This window comes from Indicator indicator, unplaced genomic scaffold (assembly GCF_027791375.1).
Source record: "Indicator indicator isolate 239-I01 unplaced genomic scaffold, UM_Iind_1.1 iindUn_scaffold_54, whole genome shotgun sequence".
Taxonomy (NCBI): domain Eukaryota; kingdom Metazoa; phylum Chordata; class Aves; order Piciformes; family Indicatoridae; genus Indicator; species Indicator indicator.
Genome location: NW_026539189.1, coordinates 286138 through 305019, shown reverse-complemented (window position 1 = coordinate 305019; position 18882 = coordinate 286138). Strand labels below are relative to the sequence as shown.

At 58.2% G+C, this 18882-nt stretch overlaps 2 protein-coding genes and 1 non-coding gene across 3 annotated transcripts; 1 reads left to right on the top strand and 2 right to left on the bottom strand.

The window, feature by feature from the left end:
• Positions 1-1106: 1106 nt before the first annotated feature.
• LOC128980042 (U6 spliceosomal RNA) lies at positions 1107-1213 on the bottom strand. The gene has a single exon (XR_008489464.1). It is a non-coding gene; the product is annotated as a U6 spliceosomal RNA (small nuclear RNA).
• Positions 1214-2060: 847 nt separating this feature from the next.
• On the top strand, positions 2061-13151 carry MED16 (mediator complex subunit 16). Its single transcript, XM_054398439.1, has 14 exons — positions 2061-2196; positions 2595-2702; positions 3381-3550; positions 4351-4782; positions 5902-6007; positions 7309-7464; positions 8518-8729; positions 8991-9197; positions 9763-9973; positions 10179-10312; positions 10918-11110; positions 11362-11578; positions 11961-12044; positions 12929-13151. The coding sequence occupies exons 1-14, from the start codon at positions 2061-2063 to the stop codon at positions 13053-13055; spliced, it is 2493 nt and encodes an 830-aa protein (XP_054254414.1). The 3' UTR covers positions 13056-13151.
• Positions 13152-15189: 2038 nt separating this feature from the next.
• LOC128980030 (complement factor D-like) lies at positions 15190-17382 on the bottom strand. Its single transcript, XM_054398461.1, has 5 exons — positions 17305-17382; positions 16916-17069; positions 16500-16644; positions 15885-16142; positions 15190-15393 (listed from the first exon to the last, which is right to left on the bottom strand). The coding sequence occupies exons 1-5, from the start codon at positions 17366-17368 to the stop codon at positions 15217-15219; spliced, it is 798 nt and encodes a 265-aa protein (XP_054254436.1). The 5' UTR covers positions 17369-17382; the 3' UTR covers positions 15190-15216.
• Positions 17383-18882: the final 1500 nt, after the last annotated feature.

Below are 18882 nucleotides of genomic sequence, written 5' to 3'. Positions count from 1 at the left end.
AAAAAAAATCATGGGGTTGGGGCCAAGCCCACCCCTGGCGCTGACGCTGGCGATTTTTGGGTGGGTTTGGTCCAGATTTTTCTGGGGTGAAACAGCTCCCGGCGGCTGCTGAGCAAACGCTGAGCGAGCGGAAGAGCCTCGGGGCTGTCGCATTCCCAGGTGCTCATCCAGCAGCCACAGCCCTGTGCCCTGTGCCGTGGGGTGTGCCGTGGTGGGAGGGGAAGGCAGGGGCAGGGGGGAAAGGGTCACTCCCTGCCAGCCCCTTCCATGAGCCAGGGTGCAGCGTGAGGAGGTCCTGGGTGCTCTGGCATTTTGGCAGTGCCCTGTTCCCCGCCTGGCACTCCGTGGGCTGGTTTTAAGTGTACTATAGCCTGTTTTTAACTCTGTGTGTGTGTTTTTACATGTGTGTGTGTGTGTGTATGTGTGTGTGTGTGTGTGTGTGTTGGGGGGGTGCAGCCCGGCCCATGGGGGCCCTGTGCTCCTGCTGCTTGCCCATGGCTGCCCTTGGTGGGTGTCTCTGTGTCCCGAAGGGCTGCTCACAGGAGATGCTGTGGGTGAGGGGCCCCTGACTCTGCTGGGGACCACCAGAGGTGTTGGACCCCCACCCTCAACCAGGACTGTGTTGTGGTAGCACCCCCAGCACCTGCTGGGGGTCTCTGCTGGGGTGCCCTGGCTTTGAAGACACCAACTGCCATTAACCAAGGGGGCCTCCAGGATGTCCATAGGGGCTGGGGGGAGCCCCCAGCACGCCCGTGTGCCTCATTTGCTTGTGTGACTCGGGTGGTGTTGGGGAACAATAAACCACAGTGCTCCCCACTCTGTGTCTGTGTGTGGTGTTTGGGACACTGGTGGGGTGGGCGGGGTGTTGGAGAAACTGGGTGGGAGTCAGGCTGGTCCCCAAACTATGGGATGCATCACAAATCTGTGCCTCACCTTGCAGAGGGACCACATTGATCCACAATCCACACCGGGCGCTGACCCTGACCAGAGGGTGGGGCCGGCAGCCTCACCCCCTCCACGCCCCGCGTCTCGGGGCATCCGCGGCAGGACGAAGGGACAGGAAAAAGACCTCTGGGGCGGGTTGTGCGGCGATGGTAGTGGAAAAAAAAAATATGGAACGCTTCACGAATTTGCGTGTCATCCTTGCGCAGGGGCCATGCTAATCTTCTCTGTATCGTTCCAATTTTAGTATATGTGCTGCCGAAGCGAGCACGAACTGCTATGCGCCCGCAGCGGTATTTAACCATCTGGCATATAAGCACTGTCAGAATAGGGTGACTCTTTTTTTTTTTTTAGCTGTAGATAGGTGTATATAGGATCCCCCAAAACTTTTTCATGCTTTCTCCAACTTTTCCTTTCCTCTTCCATAATATTCCAAATTCATTCTTTATATTTGCCATCGTTACTCCATGGAATTCTGGGTAGATTTTCATGCAAATTAAGGCCGCTGACTGGCGCGGTCTCAGCTCCCCACACCAAAGGCCCCCGACTCTGGGTGTCCGCGATGCTGCCTGAATGCAGGCGCCAGGGCTCAGGCGGGCGGCGGGCAGCCTGCAGGGGCGGGGCAAGTCGGGGTCCTCGCTGGCGGCGGGAGGCGGTGCGGCCTGCCCCGGTGAGTGCCCCCCGGGAGGGGCCGGGCCGAGCTTGGCCTCACCTCCTTCTTCTGCCATCGCCTGTGCGCCTGGTATCTGGGCGGGCATCTCCCTTCGGACCCGCAGTGGGGCCCTCATCCGCGCGGCAGGCTTGGCTTCCCTCGCCGTGAGGCTCCGGCTCACGCCGCGCTGCGCTTCCGCCGCAAGAGTTCTCCCGGTACGGGGTTTGTCCTCACCCGCGTCCCGGGGAAGTTGTACTTCACACACCCCCACACACACATCCCTGAGGGTTGGGGTCGCCGCTGCTTCCCGGCTGGGTATCAGGGGGGCCGGTGCAGCGGGGCCTAGGCGGGGCTGGCCGGGAGGGACCGGTGTGACCGGGCCTCCTATGGACATGTAGGAAGGGCTGTTGTTTGCTTCCAGAGAGGGCTGAGCTCTCCTTTTCCCCCTCTGTGGGTTCCCGGGGCGATGGACTTGGCCTATGTGTGCGAGTGGGAGAAGAAGCCGAAGAGCAACCACTGCCCCTCCATTCCCCTGGTGTGTGCCTGGTCCTGCAGGAACCTCATCGCCTTCACCACAGACCTCAAAAATGAGGAGGAAAAAGGTATGGGGTGCTCGTGGAAGGTTCAGGAACACCACCTGGAAGCTCAGAGTGTGTTTAGGCAAGTTCTGCAGTCGGGAACTGCTGGGCCAGGGGATCTGGGGTCTGCTTCCACCCAGAAATCGCTCACCTGCACTAACCAGCAGGAGGAACTTGGCCTCCTTCTTCTTCTTCCTTTGAATGGAATTTTCTGTGCTAAGGAGCAGTTCTCACTCTACTAGACCAGACAAGCTCTGTGCTGGTGTCTGGTGCTCACCACAGTTGCCAAGTGCAGTCATTACTCTTCTCAAAACTGCTTGACAGAATATTTTGTGTCTTCCCCTGCCTCAGCTGAGGCTCTGTGGATGTGGGAGCACTGGCTGGGTACTGAGGGGCAGTGGTTTGCTTCTCTTTTGGGGTAGATCTCACCCATATGGTCCACATCATTGACACTGAGCACCCATGGGATGTCTACTCTGTCAACTCTGGGCATGCTGAAGTCATCACCTGCTTGGAGTGGGACCAGTCAGGTGAGGTGGATCCCTTCTTGTTCCCCCTCTGTCCTGCTGCTCGTGGGCACATGTTCACAGAATCCTAGAGTTGTCTGGGTTGGAAAAGATCTCCAAGACCATCAACCCAACACCACCGTGGCCCCAAGTGCCATGGCCACAGGTTTCTTCAACACCTCCAGGCATGGTGACTCCACTACCTCCCTGGGCAGCCTATTCCAATCCCTGACCACTCTTGCAGCAAAGAAGTTTTTCCTGATCTCCAACCTTATCCTCCTCTGGTACAATTTCAGGCTATTTCTTCCCATCCTATGGAGAAGAGCCCAACCCCCTCCTCACTGCAGCCTCCTCTCAGGGAGCTGTAGAGAGCAATGAGGTCTCCCCTCAGCCTCTTCCAGACTCAACACCCCCAGCTCCCTCAGCTGCTCCTCCCCAGCCCTGTTTTCCAGACCCTTCCCCAGCTTTGTTACCCTTCTCTGGACCCTCTCCACCCCTCAATGCCCTTCTTGGAGTGAGGGACCCACAACTGCTTAAAAGTTCCCTAAAGTACACAATTCCTCACGGAGAGGGAGTTTGTCCATCCCTTCACAGCCACGAGCTGAGTGTCTCCATCCAAGCTGACCTGGGTTGGCTTGGTTTCTTGGCTGATTTTTTTTTTTGGCTCTACCCCCTGGTTCTAACAAGCCAGTGTTGTCACAGGCTCCAGGCTGCTGTCAGCAGATGCAGATGGACACATCAAGTGCTGGAGCATGACTGACCACTTGGCCAACAGCTGGGAGAACACTGTGGGCAGCCTGGTGGAGGGGGACCCTGTGGTGGCCCTGTCCTGGCTGCACAACGGCGTGAAGCTGGCTCTGCACGTGGAAAAGGTTTGTCCCAGCTCTGCATGGAAGCACTCAAGGAGGCTGACCTGGGCCAGCAGAAGACTTTGGGAAGCCCCTCTCTGAGTTTCTCTTAGCTCCACCCTTCCTCTGTGACCTTAAACGAGTCAAGAAGGGGAATTTTTTTTTCCACTCGGATCCCTGCTGAATTCCAGCAGGAGTTGGAAGCTTCGTTTCTCTTGGTGCTTTAAATGTGTCTCTTGTTCTGGGTGTTTTCATTTTTCCTGGGCTGCAAAAGTGGTGATAAAAGCTTTTCTTTGCCTACCAGTAGGATCTCAAGAGGGGAAGAAAAAAAAAAAAAAAGTTTGAGGTCCTGAGGTTTGATCCAGGGATTTGGGAATGGGAACCATATGTGTGTGGAGATAAGCTGCTTGCTTGGAGATGTGTCTAATTCTGTCAGACTAAAAGCAACTCTGCCAAGCAGAAGCTGCCTCTTCAGGTTGTTGGAAATGTTAACTCTTGGGCTGTCCCACGGAGAAGTCATTCCCTCTCTGCAGAGCTGGAGAACTGGAGGCATGGGGACGTGAGGGGTCGTGCAGTGGGTTGGTGGATTTGCCTGCAGAAAGGGAGGGGAAAGGTGGAGTGTCTGTTGTCCAGGTCAGAGCTCTGTGTCTGGGGTGCTCAGGGAGCTGTGCTGAGGGGCTGGTGTGTCCCTGCAGCCACCCCAGCCTCTCCAGGGTGATGAAGCAGAGCTGGGGTGTGAGCTTTTCCTCTGCGGTGACCTCTTGGGGGTTGCTCGTGGTGGGGATCGGTGCAAACCCCTCTGCATCCCTCACCTCTGCTTGCAGTCCGGAGCCTCCAACTTCGGGGAGAAGTTTTCCAGGGTCAAGTTCTCTCCGTCTCTGACCCTGTTTGGTGGGAAGCCCATGGAGGGCTGGATTGCTGTGACCATCAGTGGGCTGGTGACAGTCTCACTCCTCAAGCCCAACGGGCAGGTGCTGACCTCCACCGAGAGCCTCTGCCGCCTCCGCTGCCGCGTGGCCTTGGCTGACGTCGCCTTCACCGGAGGGGGCAACATCGTGGTGGCCACATCAGATGGCAGCAGCACCTCCCCTGTCCAGTTCTACAAAGTCTGTGTCAGCGTGGTGAACGAGAAGTGCAAAATAGACACCGAGATCCTGCCCTCCCTCTTCATGCGCTGCACCACCGACCCTGCCCGCAAGGACAAGTACCCAGCCATCACCCACCTGAAGTTCCTCGCCCGGGACATGTCGGAGCAGGTGAGCAGCTGCTCTTCAAGCAGGTAGGAGTTCAGTGAGAAGCAAGGAGGTAGCTGTTTGAGCCATGTCTGGCTCCCCTGTGTGAGTCCGGAGGTGAGCGGTGCTGCCCTGCGGTGCCCTTCGTGTTTCCTAGCTGCTGGTCCTGGAGGTGCTGCTGGTTCAAGCAGGCTGCACTTCAGAGAGAGAATCAGAGAGTGGTAGGGGTTGGAAGGGACTTCCAGAGGTCATCCAGCCCAATCCCACTCCCAAAGCAGCATCACCTAGGGTAGGCCACGCAGGAATGAGTCTTGAAAGTCTCCAGAGGAGGAGACTCCACAACCTCTCTGGGCAGCCTGCTCCAGCAGCCTCACCCCAAAGAAGTTTCTCCTCATGTTGAGGTGGAACCTCCTAGGTTCCAGCTTGTGCCTGTTGTTCCTGGGCACCACCCAACAGAGCCTGGCACCCTCTTGCCACCCACCCCTCAGATATTTACAGACATTGATCAGATCCTCTCTCAGCCTCCTCAGGACTGAACAGTCCACTTACCCACCCTGGGGCTGTGGTGGCCAAGCCCTCCTGTTCTTGGACCAGCATCTGGAAAAGCCCCATCCCTCCTTAGCCTGATCATGCTTTGCTCTGCTTATCTTCTGGATCTGGCAGCAGCTGAGCTCTGCTGGGCTGACTGAGAGGGTCTGGGATGTGAAGTCTTTCATCTTCAGGTCTTGGCTTCAAAGCTGCCCCTCTGCAGAGCACTCAGAGCTCTTGATCTGCTTGGCTTCATTTGGCAGCTTAACTCTCTTTTGCCAGGGGACTCTGGTCAGGACCAAGCACCTGGTAGGAGAACACAGCATCTGCTCTGGCTTCTTCCCACCCTTCCCTTTATGTTTAGTGTGTGGTGGTGTGAACAGCATCAGCAGGTCACAGGCCTGGGAGAGATGAGATGGTTGGTGATGGGGAGAGGCCCAAGCTGTGTGCTGCAGAGGCAGTGCTCTGCTTTTGGCTGGTGGGAGCACAAACTAGTGGGGAGAAGGAGCCTCAGAGTGGAGGAGAGAGGGCTAAGTGTCCTCCCCTGTTGGGAAGCTTGTTCATGGGGTCTCACTCTGGGGTTTTTTTTGGGTTTTTTTTTTTTTTGGTCTGCAGGTGTTGCTTTGTGCTTCCAACCAGAACAGCAGCATCGTGGAGTGCTGGTCTCTGAGGAAGGAAGGGCTGCCAGTCAACAACATCTTCCAGCAGATCTCCCCTGTGGGTGAGTTCCTGCAGCAGCTCCTCTTGAAAACAGGAGCCCGGCCTGAGTGAAAATGCCAAGCAGGTTCTCAGCTCCATTAGCCCCTGTGTGGGATTAGCCAGGATCCTGTATTTCTTTCTCAGGTGTTCTCAGCCTCGTGCTCTGTTGCAGCTGTTTGCATCTCAGGCAGCACATGGCAGGTTTCCAGGGTTGTTGCTTTCACTCAAGAAAAGACATTTTCTGTGTCAGGCACTGCAGCTCTCCCTGCTGAGAGCCTTCCCAAGGGAAGAGGTGGTGGAGCAGAGCTGGCTTCATCAGCCCCTCCCCTCTGCCTGTGTCCTACACCTGGCTTCATAGAACTCTTGAGGTTGGAAGAGACCTTTGGGATCGTCCAGTCCAACCTCTTCCCCCACAGCTCACAACTCCACCACTGCTGCTGAGCCACTGCCTCCAAACCACATCCACACAGCTTTGAAACCCCTCCAGGGATGGGGACACCACCACCTCCCTGGGCAGCCTGTGCCAGTGCCTGAGAACTCTTACTGGGAAGAAATTTGTCCTCATATCCAAACTGAACCTCCCCTGGCACAACCTGAGCCTGTTCCCTCTCGTCCTGTCCCTTTCTGCATGCGAGAAGAAATCAAACCCAACCTGGCTCCAGCCTCCTTTGAGGGAGTTACAGAGAGCAGTGAGGTCTCCCCTCAGCCTCCTCCACTGGAGACTTGAACAACCCCAATTCCTTCAGCTGTTCCCCACAAGGCTTGTGTTGAAGTCCCATCAGCACCTTGGCTGCCCTTCTTTCCAGATACAGCCAACCCAAGTCACTGCTCTTTGTGCAGTATAAAGAATTATTGCACGTGAAAGATGATTTTTTTCACTCCCACCAGCAGAGCTTTCCACCAAAAGGGATTTAGCAAAACAAAAGTTTGTACAGCTCAGAAGGAAAATTACCTAAATGGTCTTCAAGGTCCCTTCCAGCCCAAACCATTCTATGAATCGATGAAATTCTTTCCACTGAGGGTGGGGAGAGACTGGAACAGGTTGCCCAGGGAGGTTGTGGATGAACACCTGGAGGTGTTCAAGGCCAGGCTGGATGAGGCCTTGAGCAACCTGGGCTGGTGGGAGGTGTCCCTGCTCATGGAACTGGATGATCTTGGAGGTCCCTTCCAACCCATTCCATGAACGCAGGAATCTCCTGGGCTGGTAGAACAAAGTCAGTGCTGGGGCTGTAATCCCACTGAGCTGGGGGGTGGGGGCAGAAACTGGGGGGATGGTTTTGGATGTCTTTGGGGAGAGTTGTCTCACTTCTTCTCTTTTCACAGTGGGGGACAAGCAGCCCATGATCCTGAAATGGAGAATTCTCTCTGCCACCAACGACTTGGATCGGGTCTCGGCCGTGGCCCTGCCGAAGCTTCCGATCTCCCTGACCAACACTGATCTGAAGGTGGCAAATGACACCAAGTTCTTCCCTGGCTTGGGTAAGGAACTTCTCTTGGCTTTCTCCTTTTTTTCCTTCTTCACCTCTTGAACTGTAGCTGAACCACAGGATTGTTTGGGTTGGGAGAACCCTCTGAGATCATAGAGTCCAACCTTCAACCCAGCACCACCACGCTTTCTGGAACACCTCCAGGGATGGGGACTCCACCACCTCCCTGGGCAGCCTGTGCCAATGCCTGACCCATGTGAAGCCCAGGTCCACAGATCTCATCCAAGTCATTCAGATGTTATTAAACTGCAGTAGGAATGTGAAACCCTGAGAAATGCTCACAGGGACAGCTTCAAAGGCAAGCTCTTCTTCACAGAATCATTGAATGGTCTGGGGTGGAAGGGACCTCCAAAGGTCGTGGCCAGGCTCTCTCATTGCCATGGAAAGAGACATTCCCCTGAAGCACTGAGGTGGCCTCTGGAGACCAAGAGGGCTGTGAGCTCACAGCCTTTTGGTGCTCTCCAGTTCAAGAGGGACAGGGATCTGCTGAGAAGAGTCCAAGGGAGAGCTACCAGGATGCTGAAGGGACTGGGGCAGTGCCTGATGAGGAGAGGCTGAGAGCCCTGGGGCTGTTTAGTCTGGAGAGAAGACTGAGAGGGGATTTAATAAATGTTTATAAATAGCTGAGTGCTGGGGGTCAAGAGGAAGGGGACAGGCCTTGCTCAGTTGCACCCTGGGATGGGACAAGGAGCAATGGATATAAACTCCAGCACAGGAGGTTCCACCTCAACATGAGGAGGAACATCTTCACTGGGAGGCTCACAGACCACTGGAACAGGCTGCCCAGAGAGGTTTGTGGAATCTCCTTCTCCGGAGCCTTTCCAGCCCCATCTGGATGTGCTCCTGTGTGACCTGTGCTGGATTCTAGGCCCTGCTCTGGCAAGGGGGGAGGTTGGACCTCACCTCCGGAGGTCCCTTCCCACCCCTAACACCTGTGACCTGTGATCCTCTCCGCTGCCAGGCGGGCAGTGGCTTCTCTGGGTGAGGTCTGGGCCGTAGCAGGAGGGGAGTCAGTTGCTCAGCCGTGGTTGTCTCCTGTGCCCAGGCCTGGCTCTGGCTTTCCACGACGGCAGTGTGCACGTTGTGCACCGCCTGTCCCTGCAGATGATGGCTGTGTTCTACGGCTCCTCCTCCCAGCGCCCCGCCGACGAGCAGGCCATCAAAAGGCAGCGGACTGCCGGCCCCCTGGTGCACTTCAAAGCCATGCAGCTCTCCTGGACATCCCTGGCCTTGGTTGGCATTGACAGCCACGGGAAGGTATGGTGCTGTGGGGTGGGGTGGGGTGGGGTGGGGAGGTTGAGCTCTTCTCCTCCAGGCTCTCCCTCTGCGGCCCTAGATCGCTCTGGGAATGCTGCTTCCCAGCGGTGTGATCCCTGTTAAACAAGAAGGGGTGGATCCATCCCCAGCTGTGTCACTGGTTCAGCAGCAAGCTGCACTTGGCCCTGTGCTGGGTTGTAGCTTTGGGGAACGTTTTCAAGGCATTGATGCAGGTTTTCCTTTGCCCCCCCTCCCTTTCAGCTGAGCATGCTCCGTATCTCCCCCTCCATGGGCCACGTGCTGGACATGAACATGTCCCTGCGCCACTTGCTCTTCCTCTTGGAGTATTGCATGGTGACTGGTTATGACTGGTGGGACATCCTGCTCCATGTCCAGCCCAACATGGTCCAGAACCTGGTGGAGAAGCTTCATGAGGAGTACATGCGGCAGAACGCGGCCCTGCAGCAGGTCAGCAGGAGCCTGGGCAGGGGGTGGGCACCTGGAAGGGTCTCAGTGACAGGGAGGAGGGAGCTGTAGTTGCCAGGGCTCAGAAGACAGCTCTTAACCACCTGTGCTGTCTCTCCTTGAGCAGTACTTCTTTAAGGGTGGGAAGACACTGGAAGAGGTTGCCCAGGGAGGTTGTGGATGCTCCTTCCCTGGAGGTGTTCAAGGCCAGGTTGGATGAGGCCTGGAAGAACCTGGGCTGGTGGGAGGTGTCCCCGTCCATGGCAGGGAGGTTGGAACTGGATGGTCTTGAAGGTCCCTTCCAACCCAACCCATTCTGTGATACTTGAGGTGTGCAGAGCCTCCACTTGAGCAGGGCTCATGTTCACCTGTGGAAGCCTCTGCTGAACTGTAGAGCCTTTGGCAGAGGTTGTGGGAGCAGCAGGGCTGTTTGTAACTGAGAGAGAGCTGCTCACGTGCAGGGCATTCACCTGGCAGAGCTGGAGAGCAGAGAACAGAGCAGCTCTAATGAGCTCCTTCTGATTCTGCCTCCTCTGCTGCCTCATTCCTGCTGTGCCTCTCCCATCAGGTCCTCTCCACTCGCATTGTGGCCATGAAGGCTTCTCTCTGCAAGCTCTCTTCCAGCACCATAGCTCGAGTCTGTGACTACCATGCCAAGCTCTTCCTCATTGCCATCAGCTGCACCTTGAAGTCTCTGCTACGTCCACACTTCCTGAACACCCCAGACAAGAGCCCTGGGGACAGACTCACTGAGATCTGCTCCAAGATCACAGACATAGGTAAGGAACAGCTCAGAGCCTCTGCCCCTCTGGTTTGTCCTGGCTCTTCCTCCTGCTGGGTTTGGTGGAAGGAGTGTTGTGGTGTCATGGTGACTCCCTGCCTTGAGCAAGAGGAGGGTGACCTTTCTCAGCACTGCAGGGACCAGGGGTGAGGTCTGAATCCATCTTCCTCCTGAGCCAGGAGATGGCCTTGCTTCTGTTTCAGACATTGACAAGGTGATGATTAACCTGAAGACAGAAGAGTTTGTGCTGGAGATGACCACACTGCAGTCCCTGCAGCAGCTCATCCAGTGGGTAGGAGACTTTGTGCTCTACCTGCTGGCCAGCCTCCCTAACCAGGTGAGAACCTTGGCCTGGAGAAGAGAAGGCTCCAGAGAGACCTCAGAGCAGCCTTCCAGTACCTGAAGGGGCTCCAGGAGAGCTGGGAAGGGACTTTGAACAAGGGCTGGGAGTGGCAGGATGAGGACAATGGCTTTGAGCTGGGAGAGGGGAGATTGAGAGTGGAGATGAGGAAGAAATTCTTTACAGTGAGGGTAGGGAGAGCCTGGCACAGGTTGCCCAGGGAGGCTGTGGCTGCCTCCTCCCTGGAGCTGTTCAAGGCCAGGCTGGATGAGGCCCTGAGCCACCTGGGCTGGTGGGAGGTGTCCCTGCCCATGGCAGGGGGGTTGGAACTGAATGATCTTGAAGATCCCTTCCAGCTCAAGCTCCTCTATGATGAAATTGTCCTTTCTGTGTTCCTCACTTTGGAGAAGGGACCTCAGCAGCTGCCTGACACATTTCAACCTTCAGTGAACTTCTGTGTGCCTCCGACCTCCACGGCATCCTCTGGCAGCCAGCACTGCAAGGCTGTGCCCTGCTCAAGCACAGCAGCTGGCTGCAAACAACCTGGTGGCTCTGGCAGGCTGTGCCACCCCCTCTGTGGGGCTATTTTTCCCCTTCCCTAGGGCTCCCCAGTCCGACCAGGACACAGCTTCCTACGGGATGGAGCCTCCCTGGGCATGTTCAGGGAGCTGATGGTGGTGATCCGCATCTGGGGGCTGCTGAAGCCAAGCTGCCTCCCTGTCTACACAGCAACCTCTGACACCCAGGACAGCATGTCCCTGCTCTTCAGGCTCCTGACTAAACTCTGGCTCTGCTGTAAGTGTTTGCCAGTTTCCCCTGAACAAAAGAATCCTTCCCTAATGGGGAAGGAATAATTGCAGGGGGGAGTAGCTCGGGAGTGGGTCTGTGGTGTTCAGAAAGGGCAGGAGCAGCTGCCAGGGGGTATTGTGCTCTGAGCTGTGGTGGAGGCTGGAGGAGGGCACCACACACAGCTCTCCTCATCTCTAAAGGAGGAGTTTTAAGGATCATGCTGCTCTCTCTGCTTCATTTTTTTTTTTTCCACACAGGTCGTGAAGAAAACCACATCACAGAACCAGATGATACCCTGATAGATGAATGCTGCCTCCTGCCCAGCCAGCTGCTCATTCCCAACATTGACTGGCTGCCCATCAATGATGGCATCATCAGCAAGCTGCAGAACAAGCAGCTGGTCAGGCTCCAGTTTGGAAAGGCTCCTGGGCTCGTTGGTCACACTGTCTCTTCCCAGTTTGATGCCTTTGTCAGGTACAGCAACCTGAAATGCATGGGGGGAGTGGTGAGAAGGTGTTTGGGGGGCTTGGGAGAGGGTCTCCCTGCAGCTCTAGGGTCAGTGGGTTTGGGGTAACAGCAGCTTTTGGCTCATCCATTTGTTGCTGGGACCTGAGAGCAGCTTGTCCTCTCTGCTTGAATTCACTCCCTTAGCTTGCAGTGGGCTGGAAGTTGAAAGGATTGGAAGGAGGTGGGAAATGGAGGGGAAAAGCAGGCTGAGATTCCTGTCAGCAGGGCCTCCACTCCCATGGCACTGAGAGGCCTGAGCAGTCAGATCTGGCCTGTGTCATGTTGGCCACTGGAGGCAGCTTTTGGAAAGCAATCTTCTAGACCAGTTCCTCTTCTCCTTCCTACCCAGGGCCCCAGGACAGCCCAAAATCGATCACCTGAGGCGGCTGCATCTGGGAGCATACCCCACAGAGGAGTGCAAGTCGTGTACCAGGTGGGCAGAGGGGCTTGGGCAGCAGCTCCAGCTGCTCTCTGTCTCTTTCAGAAGCTCTTTCAGTCTCTGCTCACCATCCCAGCTGGTGTCCCAGTCTGTGTTGATGGTGTCTGCAGGAGGAAATGCATTTGGTGTGTGACCCTGCCATTGGAAGAGAGCAGTTGTGGTGGTGGTTGAGGACCTGATCTGGAAGGTCCTTAAAAGGCCTTTTGAATTGCAGTCCCTTAAATAAAACTGTCCTGGAGGGGAGCTGGGAGGGGGAGATCATCAAAGGACCCATGGTTCATCTTTCAAACCAGGCTTGTGATTGAAGGCCTTCCTGTGCTGTCCTCTTCACCCACCCTCCCCAGACAGCCTGGATGTCAGAATCATGGTGCAGGGAGCAGACATCCCTGGGGATGGATGCCAGGGGAGCTTTAGGTCGGAGATTAGGAGGAACCCCTTTCCTGTGGGAGTGATCAGGGATTGGCACAGGCTGCCCAGGGAGGTGGTGGAGTCCCCATCCCTGGTGGTGTTCAAGAAATCTGTGGCCATGGCACTTGAGGACATGCTTTAGTGGCCACGGTGGTGCTGGGTTGATGTTGGATTTCATCTTGGAGGGCTTCTCTAACCCAAACAATTCCCTGTGACTGAATCAGCTCCAATTAACCTGGCAGCTGGGGGCTGCTGTGTTACCACAGCCTCTGCTCCCAGGTACCCTCTTCCTGCCAGGGCACTGCTGGCACAGCTTCAGCTGGGTGTAGTGCTCACAAACATCACCTGCAGGTGGCAGAGGCTGGTGTCCTGCCTGGATTGCTCTCTGCCTGTGGGATCTCAGCAGCATCAACTCCTTCCCTGGGCCTGGCTGCAGCTCTCTGTTCCCTCCCTCCCTCCCTCCCTCCCAGGTGCGGCTGCGTCACGATGCTGAAGTCTCCCAACAAGGTGACAGCAGTGAAGCAGTGGGAGCAGCGCTGGATCAAGAACTGCCTCTGCGGGGGGCTCTGGAGGAGGATGCCCCTCAGCTACTCCTGAGGGGTTCCCCCCAGAGCTGCTCAGTGCTTCCTTCTCGGAGGTGTTTGGGACACAAGGGCAGCATCGTCCTGGGAGACGCTGCCTGGTGCTGCTTGTCCTGCGCTGAGCTTGCTGCTTCCTGGAGATGGGAGGGAGCTGCTCCTCCTCTTTACAGGGAACAGCTAGAAGGGAATGCCAGAGGTTTCCCAGTTGGAGTCAGCTGGGGCCAAGGAGAGAGCCCTGCAGTGCTGGTGTCTGCATGGAGGAGCTGTGAGCCCTCGGTGGGGCAGAGGGTGGTGGCTGGGGGTGAGCAGAGTCCCTGGTGAGCAGGGAGCAAACACCCCAGGGCCTTGGGCTCATCCTCTGCCAGCAGCAGTTTGGGGAGGGCAGTGTGGGCTGGTCACTGCCCCTTTCCCTGCACTTCTCCATCCCTTGAGGGAGCTTTCCCCTCTGGTGGGAGATGTCACCCAGAGCTGTCCTGTCTGTCTGCTAATGGAGCGAGGCCTTCTCCCTCCGGAGCAGGAGAGTGAGGCTGCCTGGAGCAAAGCTTGTGTGGCTCTCACTCAACCAGCAGCTCTGCTTGTAAATAAAACTTCCCTTAGTTTTCTACAGAATGTTTGGTCTCTTTCCAGGATGTCAGCAGGAGGCTCTGCTGGGACCTCTTTGGTCATGCTGGTGGGGCCAGGGTGGTTGATGCACCAACAGAAGAGAAGCTGCTGGGAAGCTTCTTGGAGCTGTTGCTCTTGGGTTTGCCTGGACACGTGGGGAAGGACCCACTTGGTGCCCTCTGGTAACTTGGACCTGGGCTGAAGTAGGAACTGTGCATCTGCTGAGCTCAAAGCAGTCTGAGGCTGCTCAGCACCTTTCCAGAACCAGGCACATGCTTTGAGAAAGTGCAGTGGAGATGCTTGGAGCTGGGCTGGGGCTTGGCCAGATTCCTGCCCAGCCAGACAACACCAAAGGGGCATCTCCAGAGACCACTTAAGGGAGCAAAGGAGTCCCTTTCTCTGTGGTCCTTTTCCTCTGCAACTGTGTTTCCATTTAGCACTGAGAAATTGAGCTGATGGCAATGAGTTTGTCTCTCTCAGCTCTGCTTCCTGTTCTGCACAGAGCTGGTGTCTCCCTTGCTGTGGTGCTGGTAATTAAGGAAAAGCAAATGGCTAATTAGGAAACTACTTCTTAAGGCTCTTTTCCTCTGCAATCAACCTGGGCCCTGCTTCATCTCCTGTTCTGGGAGATCAGCTTTGGGGTTATTTAATGTTTGATTGCACAGAGGTAGGACACAGAAGCTGCTCTGGGGGAGGGCAGATCCTTGATTTCTACTTTGTTTCCTCCAACGTTGGAGCTCTGTGGGCAGGAGCAGCTCCCCGAGGTGCTGGCCAAGCCCTGGGGAGTGTTGAGGTGCAGAACCACTTTGTCCTCTTTCATCCTCACATGCGACCTCCTTCCTGCACCTCACCTTCCTCCTGCTCTGTGACCATTCCTCCTTCCCCCCTGTCCTGCTGGGACTGGGGCCAGGAGGGGTGCTGGAGGGTTGGTGGAGTTCATGTGCTCCTTAGAGACTGCTCCAAGGCAGAGCTGGGGTCGAGTGCTCACTGCAGGGGTTAGGAGATTCAGGACATGGCAAAGGAGAGGATGAGACCCCCTGCCCCCCAGGCAGCATGGATGGATGGCCTGGAGCGGTGGGGGGGAGTGTGGGGAGGACTCTGGCCACACTGTCTCCATGGTTTCAAGCCTCAGCATCTCCACACCTCTTGGCCGGCTCCTCCCCGTGCTGCCCACACCCCGGGGCAGGGCTTTGCCACACAGACCCCCTCCCTGAGCCTGGCAGCTCTGCAGGAATCATCATCACTTTATTGCAGCAGGGCACAGGCAGCGTTAGGAGCACGATCAGCAAAGCCTGTGGCTCACACCAGCACGGGAGGCTCTGACCTCATCCTCCCCAGTCTGGGCCCTCTGCTTTGTGAGTGGGGGCGGGGGGGCAGGGATTCCCTTTCCCCTGTTGGTTTTTTTTGCCAATCCTCCAGCCCAGCCCCCCTCCTGGTGCGAGGTGATGCTCCGGGAGCAGGTCGGGGCAGCAGTGGGAGCTCCAAGGTGCTCGGCCATGCAGCGTGGGCGCTGCGGCTGTGCCGGCAGCAGCAGCAGCAAGCGGTGGTGTGCAGCCAGGTCCCCGGGGGGGCGCTCAGCGAGTGTCCCCCTCACCCCCAGCGGCAGAGGCCATGACGCTGTCGATCCAGTCGGCGTAGGGGGCGATGCGGGTGTAGATCGCAGGTTTCTTGTAGTTGCCACAAACACGGGAGCCGGCCGTGACCACCCCCTCAGCCACCCCGTTGCAGACCAGGGGGCCGCCGGAGTCTCCCTGTGGGACCGAAGCTCATCAGCACTGCCAAGCATTTGCTGACCCATCCCACCCTGACCCTGCAGCTGAGGGTCCCCACCTGACCCAACGCTTCGGCCCCTGGGTGTGCCCAAGCATGGGTTTCACCTGCAGGAGCTGTGGGCTGGGGTCGGTCTCGGTCAGCATTCCCTCATCTGCTGACAGCTCAGTCCCCCCTGGCTCTGTGGGGGACTTGGTGGGGGGACTTTCAGTGCGGCCCCTGGCACCCCAGCAGACCCTTGGGTACCCTCGGGGCATATTGAGTCTTGCCTGTGGTCTTATCCTTGTCTCCAGGCTCAGAACAGCTGCTTCACAGCGGCCAGCGCAGGGCAAAGAGCCCACATCACCCTGGGCACACAGCCCCATCCTGCTCCCCCCACCTCTTCCAGCCTGTGGATCATCCTCCTCCTCTCCCACCCCCAACTCCACACCCCTGAGGGACCAGCCTGTGGGTCCACGGCCGCTGAAGGTACCTTGCAGCTGTCCTTCTTGTGGGAGTTGGTGCACATCATCTTGTCGGTGATGGTCTGGTCGTGGTGGCTGCGGTGGTTGCAGACGTCTCGGCTCACCACCGGCCGCTCCACCTCGTGGAGCTTGTCCGGCCGGCGGCCGCTGTGCTTTATGGCTCCCCAGCCGGCCACCAGGCACACGGTGTCGGCAGCCACGTCCCTGTCCTCCCGCTGGATCGGCAGCACCCGCACGTCTGAGTTCAGCTCTGCTTTCTCCTCCAGCTGCCCTCAATCAAGAAAGCACGGACCCAGGTCACTGGAGACCAACTACGGCTCAGGACCCAACGAGCCCAGCCCCAGCGCCCAGGCTGCCCCAAGCTCAGCCCTGCTGAGGGCTTCGCCTTCCACCCGCAGCCCTCGGAGCGCGGAGCTGTGAGGATCATGGGGAAGACAAAGGCGTTTGGATGCAGCCCAAAGGTCTTTGGTGGAGGAAGCAGGAATGGTCCCACGGGATGGGAAGGAGGGACGGTGAAAGGCTTCCTCCTGCCACGGTGACCCCACAGGGTGCCAGGGGATTTGCAGAGCTGTGGATGATGGGAAGGAAGGTCCCAGACTGGGTCTCCGCAGCCCCAAGCCCACCTGGAGGAGCAGGAGGTCGTCTTTGTTGTTGTGGATGTTGCTGCCGGGGTGGGCGATCTGGGCGCGCACCCGATACAGGCGTTTGTGGGGCTCCGGCTCCGACAGCGAGTGGGCACCCAGGAGGACCTGGAAGAATTTGCCGTCCCTGGAAGAGAGGCAGCATGTGGAGGAATCTTCCCACCCCCAGGGGGCACGCAGAGCTGGGTTATGGAGTGCCAGACAGCCCCCCACACACACCTCATTGTGCCAAGATCTCCTGGGGGTCCTGCAGCTGCAGCCCCTGCCCAGCCCTCAGCGCAGGTGGGAGCGGCGCCCTGCTCTGGGCTATGGAGCAGGATTCGGCCTGGGGCCAGCAGCACCCCCTCGGCAAGCAGCAGTCCCCCCGCTGACGCCCCCACCCCACCCTGGGCACTCACGTCTCCTCGGTGCAGTGCGCAGCGCTCAGCACCCACTGCTCGGCGATGAGGAAGCCGCCACAGACGTGCTGCCCGTCCAGCTGCAGCGAGGCCATGTACGGCCTCAGGTGGGGCACGGCCTCTCTGCCCCCCAGGATCCGGCCCCGGGGCTGCCCTGTTGCAGGTGGAAGAGGGCCCCCGGTTAGCCCCCGGGCATCAACCCAGCCTCTCCGGATGGAACATGGGGCAGGGGCACAGCGGTGGTCCCCTCCCAGCATCCCCAGACCCTTCCCCATAGGGCACCGCAGTGTCCAGCCGTAGAGGCAGGAATTCGGGGGAGCTGGGCAGGAACCCCCAGCCCATGCTGGGGACCCAGCCTGTGCCTATCCCGGGGTGTGGGGGGTGCTCACCTTCCACTGAAGCCCCCAGCAGCAGTAGAGGAAGGATGAGGACAGGAGCAGGACTTAGCCCCATGGCGGCACCTTAGCCGTGGGGTCCGTGGGGCAGACGCTGCTCAGCCAGGACTGGGGCTGGGCTGGGACTGGCTTTTAAGTCCTGCTTTGGGGCAGCTGGGGGGCAGGAAGGGACAGAGCAAGGGGAGCGGGAGGGTGAGAGCGGGCGGGGGGGTGGGGGGGTGGGCTGGGAATTTCCGCAGCGTGGGCAGAATGTTTTTAAATATTCAGCTTCTAAAAGGGGTCAGGAGGTTCCCGGCACGAACAGGGCGGAGGGAGGGAGGAAACAGCCCGGCCCAGCTGCCGGAGCTGGCACCCGCCGCGGGGAATTTCTGCGCTGCTGTTTCCAAGCCAAAACCCAATCCAGCTCTCGGCACGTGAAGGCTCCGCACATGTGGCCGTGTCCGGTCCCGGCCGCAGCCCTCCCCGGGACCACAGACCCTGCTTGGCTGCCCAGGGAGGGGTGGTGGGAGCTGGGTGCCCGCTGGGCTGGTGCCCGAGCAGAACTGAGCGTCACCTATGGGTTTGCCCTTGGAGCTAGCGAGGACAAGGACAGTGGGGTTGGGGCCACCAGCTCCTCTTGGGGGTCCCCAGGGGGGTAGCCCTGCCACGAGAGGAGTTCCTAGGAGGGCCAGGAGGCAGTGACAGGGGCAGTGGCAGAGGTAATGGTGATGGTGGTGGCAGAAGTGTTGGTAAGGCGTTGGCGGGGGGGGGGGGGGTGGGGGGGTGGTGTTGGCGGTGGCAAGGCGGTGGTGGCCGTGGCAGTTCCGGGCCCCTCTGCCTTTCTTTCCGGTGCCACTAAGCGGAGCCACCACCCCGGCTCCCGGACGGTCCTAGCGCGCCCCCGAGCCCTGGAGCCGCCCGTGGCCCCTGCCGGGGCTCGTCCCCGGTGCCCAACACCCTGCCTCGGGCCTCCTCCTGGCGGCACCGCGCTGGGGCCAGGGCTGGGACACGAACATTGCCCATTTGGGGCCGGGGTCCCACTGCCCTCGCCCCCGCCAGGTTGTCCACCACAGCCGGGACCAAGTGTGACTCCTGGGGAACCGGGATCCCACCATCCTCCTCATCCTCTTCATCCTCCTGTCCTCATTCTCCTCATTCTCCTCATTTTCCATATTCTGCTTATTTTTCTTCTGCTCTTCATCCCTGTCCTTCCTGTCCTCCTCATCGTTCTTGTCCTCCTCCTTATCCTCCTCATCCTCCTCATCCTCCTGCACCACAAGCCTTCACATATTTGTCCATGTGCAGACATCCACCACCCTGATCCATGGACCACCCTGAACTCCTCTAGAGACTCAAGACCCATCTGGCTGCATTCCTGTGCGACCTGTGCTGGGTTCTATGGTCCTGCTCTGGCAGGGGAGTTGGACTCGATCTCTGGAGGTCCCTTCCAACCCCTAACATCCTGTGATCCTATGACCATGGACTACCCTGACCCATGGACCACCCCAACCCCCAGCACCAAGAGCCCCCAGCTGCCCCCGGGGACACAGACAAGCAGATGCTGGGGTGAAGGGGTTGGGGTACCCCAGGGAT